The following is an 18424-nucleotide window of genomic DNA, read 5'->3' as shown; positions in this document are numbered from 1 at the left end:
TGCAAACTATCCCTGGATGTAAGTACACAGGGTTTGGGGGGTAGTGGGATTTTTTTCTTTTTTTTTTTCTCCTTTCAAATACAGCCTAAATAGATAAATGTAACTGTACCTGCAATCAAGGACTGCCCTCTTCCTCCTCCAAATAATGCACAGTCAGGAAAGGGATGGGTCATGTCCCTCCCCATATTCCAGAGCAGAGTCAGAGCATAGCAAAGCAAGCAGTCCCACTCTAAACTAGCCTGTGGGCTCTGAGCAGCCTTGGAGGAAACCATGCTTCCTGAAATGCTCTACAACGAAGACCTATGTTTCCTCACAACTCCTGTTGCTACCATGTACTGCCAGACTTGCAAACCTCTGAAACAGTTGGCCATGGTAGTCCATACCGAAAGGTGAATGCTGGAGAATTTTCAGTGGTAGAAGTTGCTGGGCAGGGCTGAGGATGTGGACCGTTACTGTGAAACCACACTTCTGACTCTGCTGCCCAGACATGCCATGTGCTGTGTGTTGGGAATTACAGTCGCAGATTTTACCTTTCCGCAGCTGAGCAACTCCCATCCGTTCCACTATCAGTTCCTGCCAGCACGAGCAGGGACTGAAGGAAGTGGTCCCCACGTTCCCCTCGCCTGCCTGGTGTTCATGCTATACTGTTCTGTTTCTTCCCTTGCTCTGGCACAAGCGCTCACATCTTCCCAAGGTGAATGAGACTGGGACTTGAACCAATTTTATTTTTTCCTTCCCCTCTGGATTAATTTTAAGTCATGCCTACTCTTTTATGCAATTCAGCAAGTATCTGCACAAAGGCTGCTGCCAGTACAGAGAAGGGGACAGCTCAGGTGAGGGAATGAGTGACTGTGAGCTATGCAGGAGAAAAGGGAGAGAGGCATTTATTTCAGTGGCACAGCAGCTTGTGCTGTGTTAAAGTTATTGTGAAATTACAGCAAAGTCACAAACTGTCATCACCATGTCTGAATGGATAATCTTCATCCTGCCCCCTTGTATTTGTAGTGCAACAAATTCTAGCCGTAGTACATTTTTATATATAGCTAAAATTGTGTAGGAAATGCATAATTTTAAGTACCCAGGTGGAATGCATGGGATGGTTTCATTCCAAGATTACAGCCCTACAAATACCTAAGTATGGGTAATTTCACCAGTGTCTGAAACAAATAAATTTTGTGATTTTGTACAAATGTTTCTAGAATCTCTATCTTTCTTACAAGAAGCAAACACTCCCTGTGAAAATATCTGGCTTTATTTTCTTTAACCATAGTCATTGCCCTTGCTGAAGCAAGTACCATTCACAGCATGACACAGCTATCTATGAAATAATTTAACTGCATCATGCACAGTCAGCAGTTCTGTAATTTAGAGAAAGTGACTCCATACTGTCACTTACTGTCTGAGCTACAAATTATGCAGCAACACTTTTCCTTTTCTTCCTATCTATCATAAAAATATGGGCATCTTTCCCATTATGTCAAAGTATCCCTTGTTAACAACACGTTTACATTCGATAAAAAAGGTGTGGGTTTTTTTAATATGTCATTTTAATCGTCAGGAGTTCAGCAACTATAAACCATAAGTAGTAGTATCAATAGCATAAGCAGGTGCCCTCACCACAGGTAGTTAAATGGTTCTTCATTGTTTAATTTGACCAAACACTTCAGAAATGACTTGATTCTATTTCAGTGACAGTGTACATGGAAAAGTTAGCTATGCAAGAAGCTGAAATAATCACCAACCTTGAGCTTTGCAGCATGAGACACTATTACAGAAGAAGAACTTCAGGAGTTTTAGCAACCATGTAAATGCAAACTTTCACAGCTGCTGCTTGAATGCGTGTAGATGGAGTAACACATCTCTTGGTTGTCTGTGCATGATGTATCCAGGTGGCAAATCAACCAGAGCCTGCCTTTCCCCAGCACTCCTGGCTGCAGCAGGATGCCCTGGGGGTGTGGAGCACAGCATGTGTTGCTCACACCAGGTCATCTTCCACCTGCTTCTGTTTTAAACTGGGCTCCTCCCCACAGTAATCCGTATTTTTTCAAAGGCGAAAGTACTAAATCTTTTCTAATTTACATATGTTTGTAATATCCATGATGTTGGGAAACTTATAGTTGTTGTACAGAGATGTGAACCATTAGAAGGATCCTGACATCTAAACCTTCCTAAACAACATAATTTAGTAATAAATGTTTTAACTTCTTTTGAAAACTAAGTAATGCATGGAATATTGCTTCTAGCTGCATATTGCAAGTCAACTGGAAAGAAAAATATCTTAGCCTAATAAAACCTAGGAAGGAATGGCAATGAGCAAGAGAAAATCTTCTGTGACCAGAAAATAGTCCCAAAGTTGGAAACGTATTTTGCAAATGCATATTTATTCATTTTATTTACAGAGAATAACTCTTAAGTAGCAAACCTCCCAGTTATGACACTTATAATAATCTTGGCTCTTAACAGACAGCTACTAGTACCCATGATATAGTATCACTTATATCAATTTCATTGGTCCAGCATTGACCAGAGAAGTCAAAAAGTAAAAAAGATCGTTTTCCAGCTCATGTTTAAAGTGAATAACCATCCTGCTGTATTTGTAGTACAATGGAAAGAGCTGTGGTAGTCATACGGTAAGGAACAACTCAGTCTCTACCAAATGCTACACAAGCTGTGTAGCTTGCTGTTCAAAAGGGTAATAAACAGTCCTTTTAGTCCAGCCAAAGTGATATGAATAGACATGATTCAATGGCACGGTAGCGTAAGTGTGTCACTAGAAAGTGGCCTTCTGGAATCTGCCTTTAACACAATAGAACTATTACTTGGCCAGCACAGTTGATGGCCATGTGCTTGTGTTGCCATGAGCTGTTAGAATCTGTAGAATCAGAGACTGCTGTAGGAATGTGAATGTACTTTATGATGGTCTGTAGTAATTCTGTACATCTCTTATGTCTGTGTTCTTATAGCCACTTGGGCACTGAAGTAGCTGAAATGAGAAAGAGGCAGCAGTCACAAAATGAAGGAACATCAGCTGTGTCTCAAGCACCTGGAAACCAAAGGCCCAACAACACATGTTGCTTTTGTTGGTGCTGTTGCTGCAGCTGTTCATGGTATGTCCTGTAGTATATTTGGTTCCATATCCATCACAGGTAAACGATGAGAATGGAAAGTGCCAAGCACTGGGAACATGCAAACTTCTGGGAGAGGATTGCTGCCAAGAGGCACAATTTAACATTTCGCTTAAAAATTTGATTAAACAATTCCCCAATTTGGTTGGACATCTTGTGAGGGGGAAGAGGAGAGAATAGTAAATTCAAGCTATATTTATCCTACTTAAACCATAACTAAATGAGGAAATTTCAGTTGTAAAACTAGTATGTGTGAATGAGAGACTTGATACTGAACATTTTATAATTTGCATTCAAAACATTTTTCTTTCTGCTTGTACTTTTGATATTACAGTTCTCTGCATTCAGAGGGTAAAAGGGAGATGGTCATAAATGTGAATATATGGTGACCTGTTTTACTACCTAGTTGTTGTATAATATGTATTGTAAATCTGAAAACACAAGCCTTAAATTCCACTTTATCTTTTAACTGGTGTGGTGTAATTTTAGTGGAAAAAAGGCTCAAAAATTGTGGCTGCTTGTCTCTTCCTAAACCAAGAGTTCACTTGGAAAGTCAAAGAATTAAAACCAGTTTCAGAAATAGCTTTAAATTCTCAGTGTCTTGAGATGCATCAGGTCTTTATTTCTTATTTTCATGAACACAGTTAGTGTTGAAATATAAAGTAATTGACTTGCAGTACTGTTCGGACCCTGTGCATCCTGTTACATACACAGCTCAGTCTTTTTGGAGTGACCATTCCTCTGTGTTATTGTCACTTGAATCAGCCATCTGGCCTCAATCTAAAATCTGAGGCTATTTGCCCCCGATATATTTAAAAATACATACCACAATGTATGCACCAGGCATCAAATGTGACAGCTTTTTCCAAGATGCCACATCCCGGAGGCAGTACCAGGGTGGACCTGCCTTGGCTGTTACTTCCAATTTCAGCTGGAGGCAGAGGATATGTGGAGCAAGGATGAGTGAGAGCTCATGCTTTTACAAAGTTACTTTGCAATGTGTTCCATCCATACAGCAAAGAGGTGGAAGTGTATTAAAAGGGGAGAAAAGGGAGGATGTTTTGCCACTGTTATCTCTGTTTTGTGACAAGGACACAATGTAAGATATAGTAATGATATGTAAGATATTAGCTATACTGTTACAGACCAGAGGTTCATTTAGCTCAGTGTCCTATTTCAGGAAGTGACCTGTAGCAGATGCCACAAGGAATGGGTAAAACAAGTGGACATGCACCTCTCAACCTACCCACACCAAAACTCCTCATAACTTCTGGCAATCTGCAACTTACGGACTTCCTGGCCCAGAGGTTATCTCTGTGTGGTTTATAGCCCTTAATGGAATTATCTTTCATTAATTTGTCAAACCATTTTTTGAAGCGACTTCCTGAACTCATCTAAACTTTTGGCATCCAGAGTTTCCCATAGCAATAAATTCTACAACAGACCTGCGCACTCTGTGAACTAATACTCCCTTTTATTTGTTTTAACCTACTAGATATTAATTTCATTTGATGCCTCCTTGTTCTTATGATTGTGAAGAACAGTGAATAGTTGTTCCCAGGATGATCAAGATTTTATAGAGGTCTCTCATATCCCCCTTCAGCTGTCTTTTCTTCCAGTCTTCTCTATTTTAATCTCTGTGATACAGAAACTGACCCAGACCATGGTTTATCCTTATCTCTCTGTTCTATCTACCTTGTGTCTCTCTATGTACCTTTCCTATTCTACCACCTCCTGTCTGAGATGTGTGACTAGATCTGTTGCAGTAGTCAAGACACGGGTGCACCATGTTTTGTGTTTGCTGTTGATTTCTTATTATTAATAACTACCACTCTGCTTGCTTTTTAACAACCCCTGAGATGTTTTCATAGAACTATCCACCATGACTACAACACGTCTTTACTGAACAAAATAAAGCCCATCATTGTGCACATACAGCTAGGGTTGGCTTTTGCCTTGCATACTGGAACACTAAGGGCCATACAAGTATCACTCTAATCTCTAAAACTTAAAGACAACTGATTTTATTTTTTAAGCATGCTATACCTCAAGAAGTCTTATTTGACAACTGTACTCTCTTCTGAAGCTTTCATGAGCTTTGTGGCCCTTGGAGTGCCTCCATTCCTTAGAATGCAATACCATTATGTATTTGAACAGCTTATGCATATTAAACCTAAATTAGAGCAATTATTGTTTTAAAATGTAGGATGTCCTTTTCACTGATTTAGTAATTGTTTTTGCTGTTAATATCCTGTCTTTCGGGGGTTGAGGGGGTTTTTTTTGGTAAAGTAGATTAGTATGAGCATGGACAAATCCTGTCAAATTGAGCTAGTTTTCAGGATTAAGTCAAAGAATGGGTCAAAGAGGATAGTGACATCACTTGCTTTTTCTAAAATCAAAAAGGTAGAACAGATGATATAATAAGTCAATTCCAGCTCTATCTTCTGTGATTCCATAGTGGAAACTCCATTAGAGGAGAGATCATAGAATCATAGAGTCATAGAATTGTTTAGGTTGGAAAAGACCTTTAAGATCATCCAGTCCAACCATTAACCTAACACTACCAAGTCCAACACTAAACCAATTAAGGGTAGAGTAATAATTTCATGTTTCCTGGCTTGGTGGATGGATTATTTTTTAATGAAAGTAAAAACTAGGAATCATTAAGGTTGGAAAGGATCTCTACGATCATCAGTCCAACCATCAACCCAACACCACCATGCCCACTAAACCATGTCACAAAGTGCCACATCTACCCGTTTTTTGAACACTTCCAGGGATGGTGACTCCACCACCTCTCTGGGCACCTTGTTCCAATGCTTGACTACTCTTTCCGTGAAGAAATTTCTCCTAATATCCAATCTAAACCTGGCGCAGCTTAAGCCCATTTCCTCTTGTCCTATCGCTAACTACGTGGGAGAAGAGACCAACACCCACCTCACTACAACCTCCTTTCAGGTAGTTGTAGAGAGCGATAAGGTCTCCCCTGAGCCTCCTCTTCTGCAGGTTAAATAATCCCAGTTCCCTCAGCCACTCCTCATAAGGCCTGTGCTCCAGACCCTTCACCAGCTTCATTGCCCTTCTCTGAACACGCTCCAGCACCTCAATATCTTTCTTGTATTGAGGGGCCCAAAACTGGACACAGGATTCCAGGTGCAGCCTCACCAGTGCTGAGTACAGGGGGACAATTACCTCCCTGCTCCTGCTGGCCACACTATTCCTGATACAAGCCAGGATGCTGTTGGCCTTCTTGGCCACCTGGGCACACTGCTGGATCATGTTCAGCCGGCTGTCGACCAACACCCCCAGGTCCTTTCCGCCAGGCAGCTTTCCAGCCACTCTTCCCCAAGCCTGTAGCATTGCATGGGGTTGTTGTGACCCAAGTGCAGCACCCAGCACTTGGCCTTGTTGAACCTCATACAGTTGGCCTCAGCCCATTGGTCCAGCCTGTCCAGGTCCCTCTGCAGAGCCATCCTACCCTCCAGCAGATCGACACTCCCACCCAATTTGGTGTCATCTGCAAACTTACTGAGGGTGCACTCACTCTCCTCATCTAGATCGCTGATAAAGATATTAAACAAGACTGGCCCCAACACTGAGCCCTGGGGAACACCACTTGTGACCCGTCACCAACTGGATTTAAGTCCATTCACAACTCTCTGGGCTCGTTCACCCAACCAGTTTTTTATCCAGTGAATATGCGACAAAACTTTGAAAAATGTGATATGAAATGTTTCAGAATCTCAGTTAAAATGAAGTAATTGGTTCTGGTGCCAAATTTGTTTGGTAAATTTGAACTGTCCAGGTAGAGTATGAATTACTGTTCTTGCCTCAGTTGTGTACCCTAAAAAACTTCAAAAATAATTTAAAATATTACATAACAGAATTTACTAGTCACTCATTATATAGGGGATTCTAGGTAGGTAATTGTCTAGGGTAATTCTCTGTAATAGGAAAGCCTAATAGATAATTGTAACAGGTTCTCTGGACCTAATGTAATTACATGCTTTCCCTAGTTCCACAGGTCTTTGTATTTGAGCTCTGTGAATTTCTCAAGAGATACCTGTCTGGAAATGTCACTGGATTTATTAATGGTGATGACAATGCTTTAACTGTCAATATCAAGATCAGGAGACTTTTCTTCTGTTTTTTTCCACCAGCCTGTGTGACTGAGGCCAGCTCTAACATCACTAATCTCTTAGTGCCTCAACTTCCTCACCATTCATAGAAATGGGGGCAGGGGTGTGGTATGTGCGGCTTTTATCTGTTTGAAGAGTTAGTTCAATAGTTCATATATCCAAACAAATCATTAGAATTCTAAAAATATCTTTTGTGAATCATGTGATGTTTGTTTTCTTCTGTTCAACCCTGTGTTAAAATCAGAATAGGCATTAAGTCTCTGTTTGCGTAACAGCATAGGCAAATATTCACACCTTTCTTTGGGGGAAATAGTACCTTTCCTAATAGAGATTTGTTAACAGCAGAAAGTTAGATCAAAAAATTAATCAATACATCTTGTGGGTTGAGATAAAGACAGTTTAATAGATAAAGTAAAGCTGGGTACACAAGTAAAGCAAAATAAGGAATTCATTCATTGCTTCCCATCGGCAGTCAGGTGTTCAGCCATTTCTAGGAAAGCAGGGCTCCATCACATGTAACAGTTACTTGGGAGGACAGATGTTACAATGCTGAACCTCCCTCCTTCTTCCTTCTTCCACAGCTTTTATTGCTGAGCATGAGGTCATATGGTGTGGACTATCCCTTTGGTCAGTTGGGGTCAGCTGTCCCAGCTGTGTCCCCTCCCAACTTCTGGTGCACCCCCAGCCTACCTGCTGACAGAGCAGCGTGAGAAACAGAGAAATCCTTGATGCTGTGCAAGCACTGTTCAGCAACAACTAGAACATTGATGTGTTATCAGCACACAACTGTCAGGACAGTAAATTGCTCAGTTTACAAGGACAAAGCAGGGCTGATTACCAAGGTTTGCTCAGACTGGAAAAGATGGAAGATAAACAGGCTCCTTAAGTTGTCCATTATATTGTGATAGGTATGGCCAGGATGTTGCCCAACTAGCTTAAGCCCTGAACTGGTGCCTGAACATCAGTAGCGAAGGAAGCAGTCCTCCTCAGTGGAGAAAATAAAGTGCTTCTGAAGTTCCCAACAGGAAAAGCTTGTCCACATACCACAGAGGCAGATGGAAGAGTGGGTGGAAAGCTGCCTGGCCGAAAAGGATCTGGGGGTGTTGGTCAACAGCCAGCTGGACATGATCCAGCAGTGTGCCCAGGTGGCCAAGAAGGCCAACAGCATCCTGGCTTGTATCAGGAATAGTGTGGCCAGCAGGAGCAGGGAGGTAATTGTCCCCCTGTACTCAGCACTGGTGAGGCTGCACCTGGAATCCTGTGTCCAGTTTTGGGCCCCTCAATACCAGAAAGATATTGAGGTGCTGGAGTGTTTTCAGAGAAGGGCAATGAAGCTGGTGAAGGGTCTGGAGCACAGGCCTTATGAGGAGTGGCTGAGGAAATTGGGATTGTTTAACCTGGAGAAAAGGAGGCTCAGGGGAGACCTTATCACTCTCTACAGCTACCTGAAAGGAGGTTGTAGTGAGGTGGGTGTTGGTCTCTTCTCCCAAGTAGTTAGCGATAGGACAAGAGGAAATGGGCTTAAGCTGCGCCAGGTTTAGATTGGATATTAGGAGAAATTTCTTCACGGAAAGAGTAGTCAAGCATTGGAACAAGGTGCCCAGAGAGGTGGTGGAGTCACCATCCCTGGAAGTGTTCAAAAAACGGGTAGATGTGGCACTTTGTGACATGGTTTAGTGGGCATGGTGGTGTTGGGTTGATGGTTGGACTGATGATCGTAGAGATCCTTTCCAACCTTAATGATTCCTAGTTTTTACTTTCGTTAAAAAATAATCCATCCACCAAGCCAGGAAACATGAAATTATTACTCTACCCTTAATTGGTTTAGTGTTGGACTTGGTAGTGTTAGGTTAATGGTTGGACTGGATGATCTTAAAGGTCTTTTCTAACCTAAACAATTCTATGACTCTATGATTCTATATATCCCTCTAGAGATCTTCTATAGGACCTTTCTCTCTCCCCTGACCAGATATAGACATTAGGTGCTTACTTCAGAAAGGCTGCCTCACTAAAAGCATCTAACAGATAAGTACCAGTCAGGTAGCTAAGGTGCTGGACTGAATCTCACCCTGTGTCTTAAGCTTCCACAAAACACCATTCCCATAGAGGAGAGAAGAAAAGGCTTCCTTACTAGATGTAATTTCAATGACTCAGGTAGCCTGAGAGTTGCAAAATTTGCAGTAAGACTCCTAAGATGACAGCCTATAATTTCCTCAATTACACTTTCTCCAGAGTTGCACATTTAGTATTTAGTGCTATGGCTTTACAGTTTTGAGTTCATGTTGGTGAGGTAAGGGTAGAAGCCTGCTATTTCACCTCCCCAACCTTATTTAGCAATCCGTTACTCCAGCTTCCTGAGCAGACATGAAGCCAGTCATTCTCATGCAAACACTTGTAAATGACATTCTTCAAAAAAACTCTCAAGATGCTAGCACAGGGAGGTTGGCTATTCTGTCAATTTTATTGTGCTTCCTCTTTTGTCTCCCACCCAGAGCAGGAGTCATATCTTTTTATCCTCTCTTCCTTTCATAAGGTGCTCAGTGAATTTTAAAGCTGTGGGACACTCTGATGCCTGATAATCCCTCTCCTTTTACCACACACAGAAGGCTCCGAAGGCATCTAACACCTGCCCTGCAAGAGGCTTTAGTAGTACAGGAGTCTTGGGGGACATGAAAAGGCTTCCAGGGGTTAAGTGAAGATGATCACACAACTTCACTTGGTTCTGTAGCTCAATTCAAATGTGTGAGCTGGAAGGCCTTTACCTTAAAGGGAACCAGTAAAACAACTGCTGAAGACTCTTGTGGAAGAGGGGAAGGGACTCGTGTCCACCAGCTGTGCCCTGTACAAAAGCTATGCCTGCCATTTGATTTCTTGTGACCCTCCTATGACTAGTTTCCCACACCCAAGAGATGCCAAGGAAGATAGGGTATTTGCCAGCTTGGCAGTAAACAAGAGTTGCTCTTGGCAAGAAACCTCTCCTACAGTTCTTATAACTTGCCTATGACTGCTGTGAGTTACATCTGAAACTTCTTCCTGATGACCTTGTTACATAAATACTTTATTAAAGGGAACGTTTTCCTTGCATGGGTTTAGCAGTTTTCTTGGGCCAACAAGAAGATATTTCTGTCACTTGTGCCATGAATATGAGATGACAGATACAGTTCTAAGGACAATTTTAAATTATATTAATATTTTTTCTCTATGGGCTTCAACACTTTCCTCCCCCTAACAAACAGATAGTGTGCATGGTACTCTAAATGAAAAAAACAAACCAAACCAATTTTTTTTGTACTTCCCACCTCTCTAGTGCTTTGAGATGAATAATTTTTTTCTGGCACATTCAGTGTTAGTTTGCCATCAAAAAATTGTGTCTAAGCTTTGCATGATAAGATAATCCCCGGGGGTCATAGTCATGGCTGCTTTATCTTATTTAACTATGGTAGAAAGTTTGGAGGAGAGGGAAGCAAAAAAAGGATGAAAAGAAAAAACAACTTAATGGAATAAATTATAGCCACATGTTCTGCAGTATGTGGAAAACAAAATCCATATTCTGCTTCCCATGCCTGTCTGCAGCAGAACTTTTATATTAGTAGACTAGAGGTGGGCTGGTACACAAAGAGTCAACCAGGCTCCAGGATTTTGTTAAAACTTTCAGCAAGTAAAGAAAACCTTTATCTTTGAAGCAAAAGCACTCCTTTTGAAAAATATTTTTGGCTTTAAATTGTATTTTTTTTACAAACCTGATTTTTAAATTCTTCTTTTCCTCCCTGAACAACACATCTGAAACAGGTGTACTCAGCTCTCTGCATTTTACCTTTTCAAAACATCACACCTGAGAAAAGCAAATATGGAAAAGTGCATTGGGAGTTATTGTACTCTAGTGCAGAATACGGAAGTGCAGGCTACTGAACTCTATCAGGTTGCCCAGAGAGGTAGTGGAGGCCCCATCCTTAGAAACATTGAAGGTCAGGTTGGACGGGGCTCTGAGCAACCTGATCTGGTTAAAGCTGTCCCTGCTCATGGCAGGGGGGTTGGGCTAGATGACCTCTAAAGGTCCCTTCCAACCCAAAGCACTCTATGATTCTATGATTCTATGATTTTACTGAAATAGAAGGTGATACTTTTAAAAATATGTAATGGGAAAAGATGTTCCATTCTGAGCCTTTTTATACTTTAAAACATCACAGGACTTCATTATGTTTTTATCATTTCCTGATACAGAGGTCAAATATGAAAACATTCCCTCTCTTTCCTGGAGAATAATTTATTCTGAGGGATAGTAGGCTCAGGTAGCATGCGAACTCGTGCTTTATGCTTCTATGGGACAGTATCATCTGTATTATCACACAATGGGCAGCACTGGTACTATCTTAGGAAAGGAGCACCAGTTCTTCTGACAGGTAGAATTAAAGCTGGATAAAATCCATTATATCACCTGTCACACAAGCTACCGAATGTGATATTCTAGAAAATCAGCCTTAAATCACCTTGTCTTTAAGTCCACATATCCTCAGTGCTGAGGCCATGAGAGAAAGCTGCCTGGCAGACATTCCTGTTGTCACTGGAATGCACCATGGGTGAGTGTGGGGTAAGGATTTAAATACTTAGTCCTCAGAAATGGGCCTCTCAAGGTTCCCTGAGCTACTTAAAATAAGAAATTTAAATTCTCAGCATTTGGAAAAACAAGCAGAAGACACTCTAAAAATAAATAGCTTGTCAAGTATTTTTTCATACTTTTGTAAGTTATGTTAACAGTACTTATTAAATAATACCCAAGTAAAGCATTTCTTTTCCCTTTAAAGCAAAAGAAAGGGATGATCTCTAAAGTTAAAAAAATCAGAGAGGAGAAGCATGTCTTGCTAATGGGCATGATATTTAATAGGCTCACTCTGCTTTATAATTCAGACAGGGCAAGTGATTTTGCTGGAGTTTCATGGATGTTTAGGTCCTCAGCGCAGGCTGGGGACAGGTGGCTCCGTGCATGCTTGTTTACACAACTCTCCCAGGGCATCACAGCCTGACTTGCCAACCCCTGGGCTTGCGCCCTTCTGTGACACTGGGCCAGATTGTCCGTGTTAGCCTAATAATTCCTGGAAGTCTGCCCTCTCCTTGAGCCAGAACACAAATATACCTCAGATGTGATTCAGTGCATGGCTTATCCCAGAGCTCCAGAGGTGGCAAGTAAGGGCAGCTTTCACCAGTTCCTGCACCTCCCAGTGAAGCAGATGTGAAATGCTACCATTTTAAAAGAGGGGAGCACATTTCTTCTACGTAAAGGATGCCACAAGGTGCAAATGTATGCTAGATGAGGTCTCAGGTATACTAACTCCAGTGAACTACTTCTCCATAATTTTTCCTGCGTCTACTTCTAAAGAGTAAGATGCAAATCATAGAATCATAGAATCATAGAATCGTTTAGGTTGGAAAAGACCTTTAAGATCATCCAGTCCAACCATTAACCTACACTACCAAGTCTACTCTAAGCCAATCAAGGGTAGACTAGACTAAACCATGTCCCGAAGTGCCACATCTACCCATTTTTTGAACACTTCCAGGGATGGTGACTCCACCACCTCTCTGGGCAGCCTCTTCCAATTCTTGACCACCCTTTCCTTAAAGAAATTTTTCCTAATTTCCAACCTAAACCTCCCCTGGCGCAGCTTAAGCCCATTTCCTCTCGTCCTAATGCAGGAAATCAAAATGTTACTGGCAAACCTAAAAGACTATAGAAATAAAATTTACAAAAAGCAAAACTGAATGTAAAAACAACTAAAGGAAGCTTAAAGGCAACTTGTTAAATCTCATGAGAGCCTGCCTTGGTCACTGTGGGGCCCTGTTTTAAATTAATCAAATACATCTCATCTTCCCTCGTCAAAAAGCAGTCCAGAAATCCCTATTTCCAAGCTCATCCACCACCTCTTGTCTTCCTCCTTTCTTCTTCTCAGCCCCCTGCCACCTACCTCCAAAGCCCTGTGGAAGCACAAGGTCTTGCGCAGCCTTGGAGCAGGGGCAGGAACTGTGAGCCACCAGCTCCCACAGCAGCAACAGGTTTCCACAGGTCATTTGCCATGCAGAAGCAGCTTTGGTGCAGGTCATTGCTTTGTGGGACATGCAAAGTAAATAAAAATCATGCAGTTCTCTAGGAGAAAGCTGTAAGCTACACACTGCATTTATTTCAGCAAGTGTCTGCAAAGTGGTAGTCACTAAGGCACTGGTGGCCTACCATGAGATCATGGTGGAAGCACAAAGATACACAAGACACTACAGCACTGAACAGACGTTCAGCATATAGAAATCATTTTAAACTAATTTGCAACCAAGAACTCTGGTTTGAAAAAACCTTTAACACTGTAAACTGAGTCTAACTCCATGTAAACAGATAAATGTTTCTATTTTCAAAGGTATGAGGTAAACTTGTTCCTCCCCATAATAAAATAGAAGTCTAAGGTGAAGAGTGGAGCAATAGCTTCTTATGCAGCCAGTCTGTTAACTTTGATCACAAGCCAGTGGTAGAATTCTCATTAACATCAAAACCAGCCCTGGGCTCTCTGGGCCAAGCTTTCCTAGTACAGGATTTTATCCTTAATATTTTAAACTTTGAAAGTTCATTTCATTTTGAGGAACAGGTGGAGGCTCATGTATTTACTGACTTTTTTACCCATCCATGATAACAAGCAGGTTAGAGAATAGGTAGAAAATAAACATAATATATTAGCAAATTTTTAATAAATGTTTCTGAAGCTTCACAAACTGGATGCATTGATTCCTATGTGTATAATACTGCTAAGATAACAAATCCTCATCAAACTGCAGAAAATAGTCTTATTTCAAGAAAAAAATTCTGTAAAGAAAATTGGAACGATAAAAAACCAAAAAAAATCAGAACTGCAATCCTCCTAAATTGAAGAATAAATACATGCTCAGAGGGGATTTGGGATTACACAAGGCTCATTCTAATTCACCCGTGCATAAGATGCTGACAGTAGCTCCTTAGAAGGAGATAGCAGACTAAATCTAGTTAACTTTAGAAAATGTTCTTGATTCTGCCCTGGCACAGCACACAGAGTGTATTCAGGGACAGCTGCTCTTGAGGAGCCTAGAGGGAGAGAAAGCCATGGCAGAAACACCTCCACTGGGGTAAAGCAGCTTGATATCTCCTCAGAGGCTGTTTAAGAGCTGGATCGCTTCAGAGCATCAGCATCTTGGCTCTCCCTTGCCACTCATGCCCATTTCCCACCTGCCTGTGCCAAAATGCTGTTCAGCTTGGTGTCTGCGGAACAGTGGCTGAAGGAAGATTCGTAATGTCATCACAGATTTTCTGTCACCAGTGCACAGCTCGACTGTTGCTGTGGAAAAAAGAAAAATCAAAAAACCCAAGAGTGCTGAGGATGCCTGAGTCCGGTTTATGCTGTGATTTTCAGCTGATAGGAGTTTGGAGCCTTTGAAATCTCTCCTGATAGGGTTTGGGCTGGGTTTTTTTGTTTCCTTATTGTAAATTTGGCAATTATGTATTTATACAAAGATGCATTAACTCAGGAGTCTGTGGAAAACCACAGAAATGGAGAAGTGTGTCAAAGGTCAAAATGGGTCTGAGATCAAAATATAAGCTGAAGTAAGGCATATTGATAGATAGTGTCATTTTAAAGGCGCCAAGGCAGCCTTGCAAATCCCCCAAACTTTATTCATCATGGAGTATAATAAAAACTTAAATATTTGACATGCAAAAACAACAACAAAAAATCTTATCCAAATTAAACACACTGGATGTTTCTATACTAGTAAACTAAGGGCTCAAGCAATCAGCTGTACAGTTAAATTGTTAGCACGTGTTAACTCCCTGCCAGAGTTTTGGCCAGTGCCAAAGTGCACAGTCTCAGGCAATGACTTGTTGCAGGTGCAGAAGCCCTGTTTTGGGTATGGGCTTTATGGACTGGGGCTACATGGTGCCAGTCAGCCTCAGGGACAAAGAACTCTCCCAGCCCATTTTATCTGCAAGAATAAATGCAGTCTGTAGTTCCAAGCCAAAAGGGAAAAAAATTAGGCTACTTAAATCTGTTAGCAGCAAAATTTCCATCTTACAAAGGTTTATTTTTTAACCATGTATCATTCCAAATCGGTTTAAAATGTCAGTTAAAACAGGAATAAATGTCTAGCGCTTTAAAGAGAAAAAATGAGAGAACGTATCATGGAAATGAGTCTGAACCCCTACTAGGTAACACTTGTAAGATGGAGATCCTCTCACTAGAAAAGTGGGTCAGACATTCATTATGTGAGGCAGAAAGGCAAAGGAGATGCAAATCTTGTCTAGTCACCCTTAGTAATTCCATAGCACATAAATTTGTCTAGGTGGCAACTCTGGCTCTTTTGAAGTAGCTGACTGAGAGCCTGGTACTGGCAGATGCTGACCACCCAATATGGAGCAATGGATATCTTCAGTTCCTGTTGACATCCATGTTGAAAGTGCTTCCCAGCTCAGGGCCTTGTCTAACAAAATCTGGAAAACAGCAGTTAACTTCCATCAAAACAGATGCCTGTAATATATACAGACTGGCATGGTGGATCTCAATCCTGTTTCTTGGCTGGACAGATGTTAAGTAGAAGATCCCTCATCTTGCCTGACTGTAACGTGGGTAAGCGTAAACTAGTTTGGTCCAGGCTAATTTCATAAAATACGGTGTTCATAAACATCATGGTAGGAATTATACTTTACAAATACATAAAGCCCTCTTTAATTGAAGAACTTTACACCACCTTATGAAACGAAAAAATGTGAATTTAGTATGAGTGTTCCGAGGTATCTCTTCCCATTTGGAAACTGCAACTAAATATATGGAATCAAAGGAGTGACCCTAATCAGGCTCCATTCTTTACTGTTGCTGCTAATTTTCAACTCTGCAAACAAAGAATAATAAAAAAAGCCACTATGGAAACTAAGACTAGGCCCACTTATCAGAATTAATTGAGACCATTAGGCTTGCTTGCTAGTGGATTGGAGGGCTTTTATTCATCCAGTTACCCTTTCAAAGAATACAATTTCTGTTTCTTTCAACACTAGACAACTGCCACTTTTAATTGTCTCAAATATATGAAGGAATTGCTTGCAAAATAGCTGTAGCCAGGAGTAAGGACACTGCGGATTGTCTAGTAATTAGATGTATCCATTGTACAAGATGAAATATGGATAGTAATATTATTCTGAAGGAAGGAATGAAGCTGACAGCCAGACTAGTGATCTGTTGGGTGACCTGACAAGAGAAATACGCCCTTGAGCTGAATTTAGCCTAAAGCAGAACCAGCTCTACAGTAATGAAACAAAGCTAGAGTAACTCCATTAGGAATCATTGGAAAGCAAACTTTGGCAAGACATGGATTTCTTACCTATACAGAAATTACATTCCACATTTGAGAACAAAAATCTCAAAAATTTGTCCTAGGAAGGACTAAAAGTTCCCAGAAGCTGTAATAGCTTCTGGTGTGGCTATCATTATGTAAACGTAATATAATCTCTTTAGTAGAATCCAGCAGAAAACATATTTTCTTACAGATTTTCAGAAGAACAAAATACATCTGAGAAAAAGGAGAGTTTAGGAACGTCAGATTGCTTTAAATCACTAGTTCTTTCCTCTCTTGCACAGTTAGAACTTTTGCTCGGTGCTAGACTAAGTTTGAGGGAGATACTGTGCTTTATTTCAGAAGTCCAAATACAGTGCACACTGGTAGTTTCCATCTGCCTTTGGATGCCTGCTGAGCTGCAATATCTGTAGCTAGGCAGTTTAAATCAGTCACACAAGAACAGAGTGGGAAAGCAAGTTCAGCAAGGCTGTCCATTAAAAGGACCAGTCTCCTTTCATGTACCTTTTAGCCTGCACTGACCTTGACAACATTTCCCTCATTCACCCTGAAGTCATCCTGAAGTATAAATACCATTATTTTTTTTTTTAAGTAGCCCCCAAAAATATTCTTCAGTCGCAGTCTTTCATTAAATATGATTGTAGTAAATGTGTTGGTTGTGGCACTGGTGGTCACACCTGGAGTACTGTCTCCAGTTCTGGGCTCTTCATTGCAAGAGACCTGGACATACTGGAGAGAGTCCAGCAAAGGGCCACTAAAACGATTAGGGGACTGGAGCACCTCTCCTGTGAGGAGAGGCTGAGAGAGCTGGGACTACTCCACCTGGAGAAGAGAAGGCTCAGGGGGATCTTATCAATGTGTATAAATACCTGAAGGGAAGGTGTGAAGAAGACGGAGCCAGGCTCTTCTCAGTGGTGCCCAATGACAGGACCAGAGACAATGGGCACAAGCTGAAACACAGGAGGTTCCCTCTGAACATCAGGAAACACTTTTTCACTGTGAGGGTGACTGAGCACTGTCACAGGTTGCCCAGAAAGGCTGTGGAGTGTCCATCCTTGGAGATACTCAAAACCCATCTGTATATGACCCTAGGCAGCCTGCTTTAAGTGGCCCTGCTTGAGCAGGGGGGGTGGACAAGATGACCTCCAGAGTTCTGTCCCTTCCAACCTCAAACATTCTGTGTTTCTGTGATTCTGCGTTCAACTTGGCAAAGACTAAACTCAGATCTTAAATGTCTGCAAAACATTTCTGGATATATTTGTGGGTATCTTAGGAGAATGTCCCTTCTGTCAGGGGGTTTGCAGCAGGTTAGTTTTTCCACTATCAATCTGCTTCTGAACATTTTCTAAAAGAAGAAAGAATCAATATAAAAATTTCATCAAAGATCACATTGCAAATAGCAATCTATTGTGGAAGATATATTGACGTGGATTTTTGATTCTACAAGGCTTTGCTTTCAAATTCTTCATGGGGTCCAAAAGCAAAACACAGAGTTTGGACAAACTCGAAAGCTTGTCTGCCAAATGTACACTGAATTCAACTTTTATGGAAAATACAGCAGGAGAATATAACTCATGGCTTTAAAAAGAGACTGTTAGTCCACCTGTCCCTTCTGAACAGAAAAGGTTACCAGATTTCAGAACTGTTCCATTTTAAATTGTTAAATATACAGGAAAGGGAATAGAGTGGAACACTGCAGAATTGCTAAAACCTTTTTAGGTACCTGCTTCACTGAGCACGTCCCTCCATGACTTACTTTAGCTTAGCATTCATATTTCAGTAAGGATGATCTACCTTCACAGTGGCATG

The 18424-nt window shown here is 41.2% G+C and overlaps 1 protein-coding gene across 2 annotated transcripts in view; it reads left to right on the top strand.

Annotated features, from left to right (window-relative positions):
- Positions 1–312: 312 nt before the first annotated feature.
- RGS17 (regulator of G protein signaling 17) overlaps positions 313–18424 on the top strand; it is a 34116-nt gene continuing 16004 nt past the window's right edge. Inside the window, exons 1-2 of one of the 2 annotated variants that reach the window (XM_075707816.1) lie at positions 313–389; positions 2964–3107. In XM_075707816.1, coding sequence (XP_075563931.1) covers positions 331–389; positions 2964–3107 — 203 coding nt within the window. In that variant the 5' untranslated portion in view covers positions 313–330. Of the gene's footprint in view, positions 390–2963; positions 3108–18424 lie in introns of those variants that run through there. The other variant, XM_075707815.1, reaches the window with a different exon arrangement.

This window comes from Pelecanus crispus, chromosome 3 (assembly GCF_030463565.1).
Source record: "Pelecanus crispus isolate bPelCri1 chromosome 3, bPelCri1.pri, whole genome shotgun sequence".
In the NCBI taxonomy this organism is placed as follows: Eukaryota; Metazoa; Chordata; class Aves; order Pelecaniformes; family Pelecanidae; genus Pelecanus; species Pelecanus crispus.
Note: the sequence above shows the minus strand (reverse complement) of the source record. Positions and strands in the feature narration are given on the sequence as shown.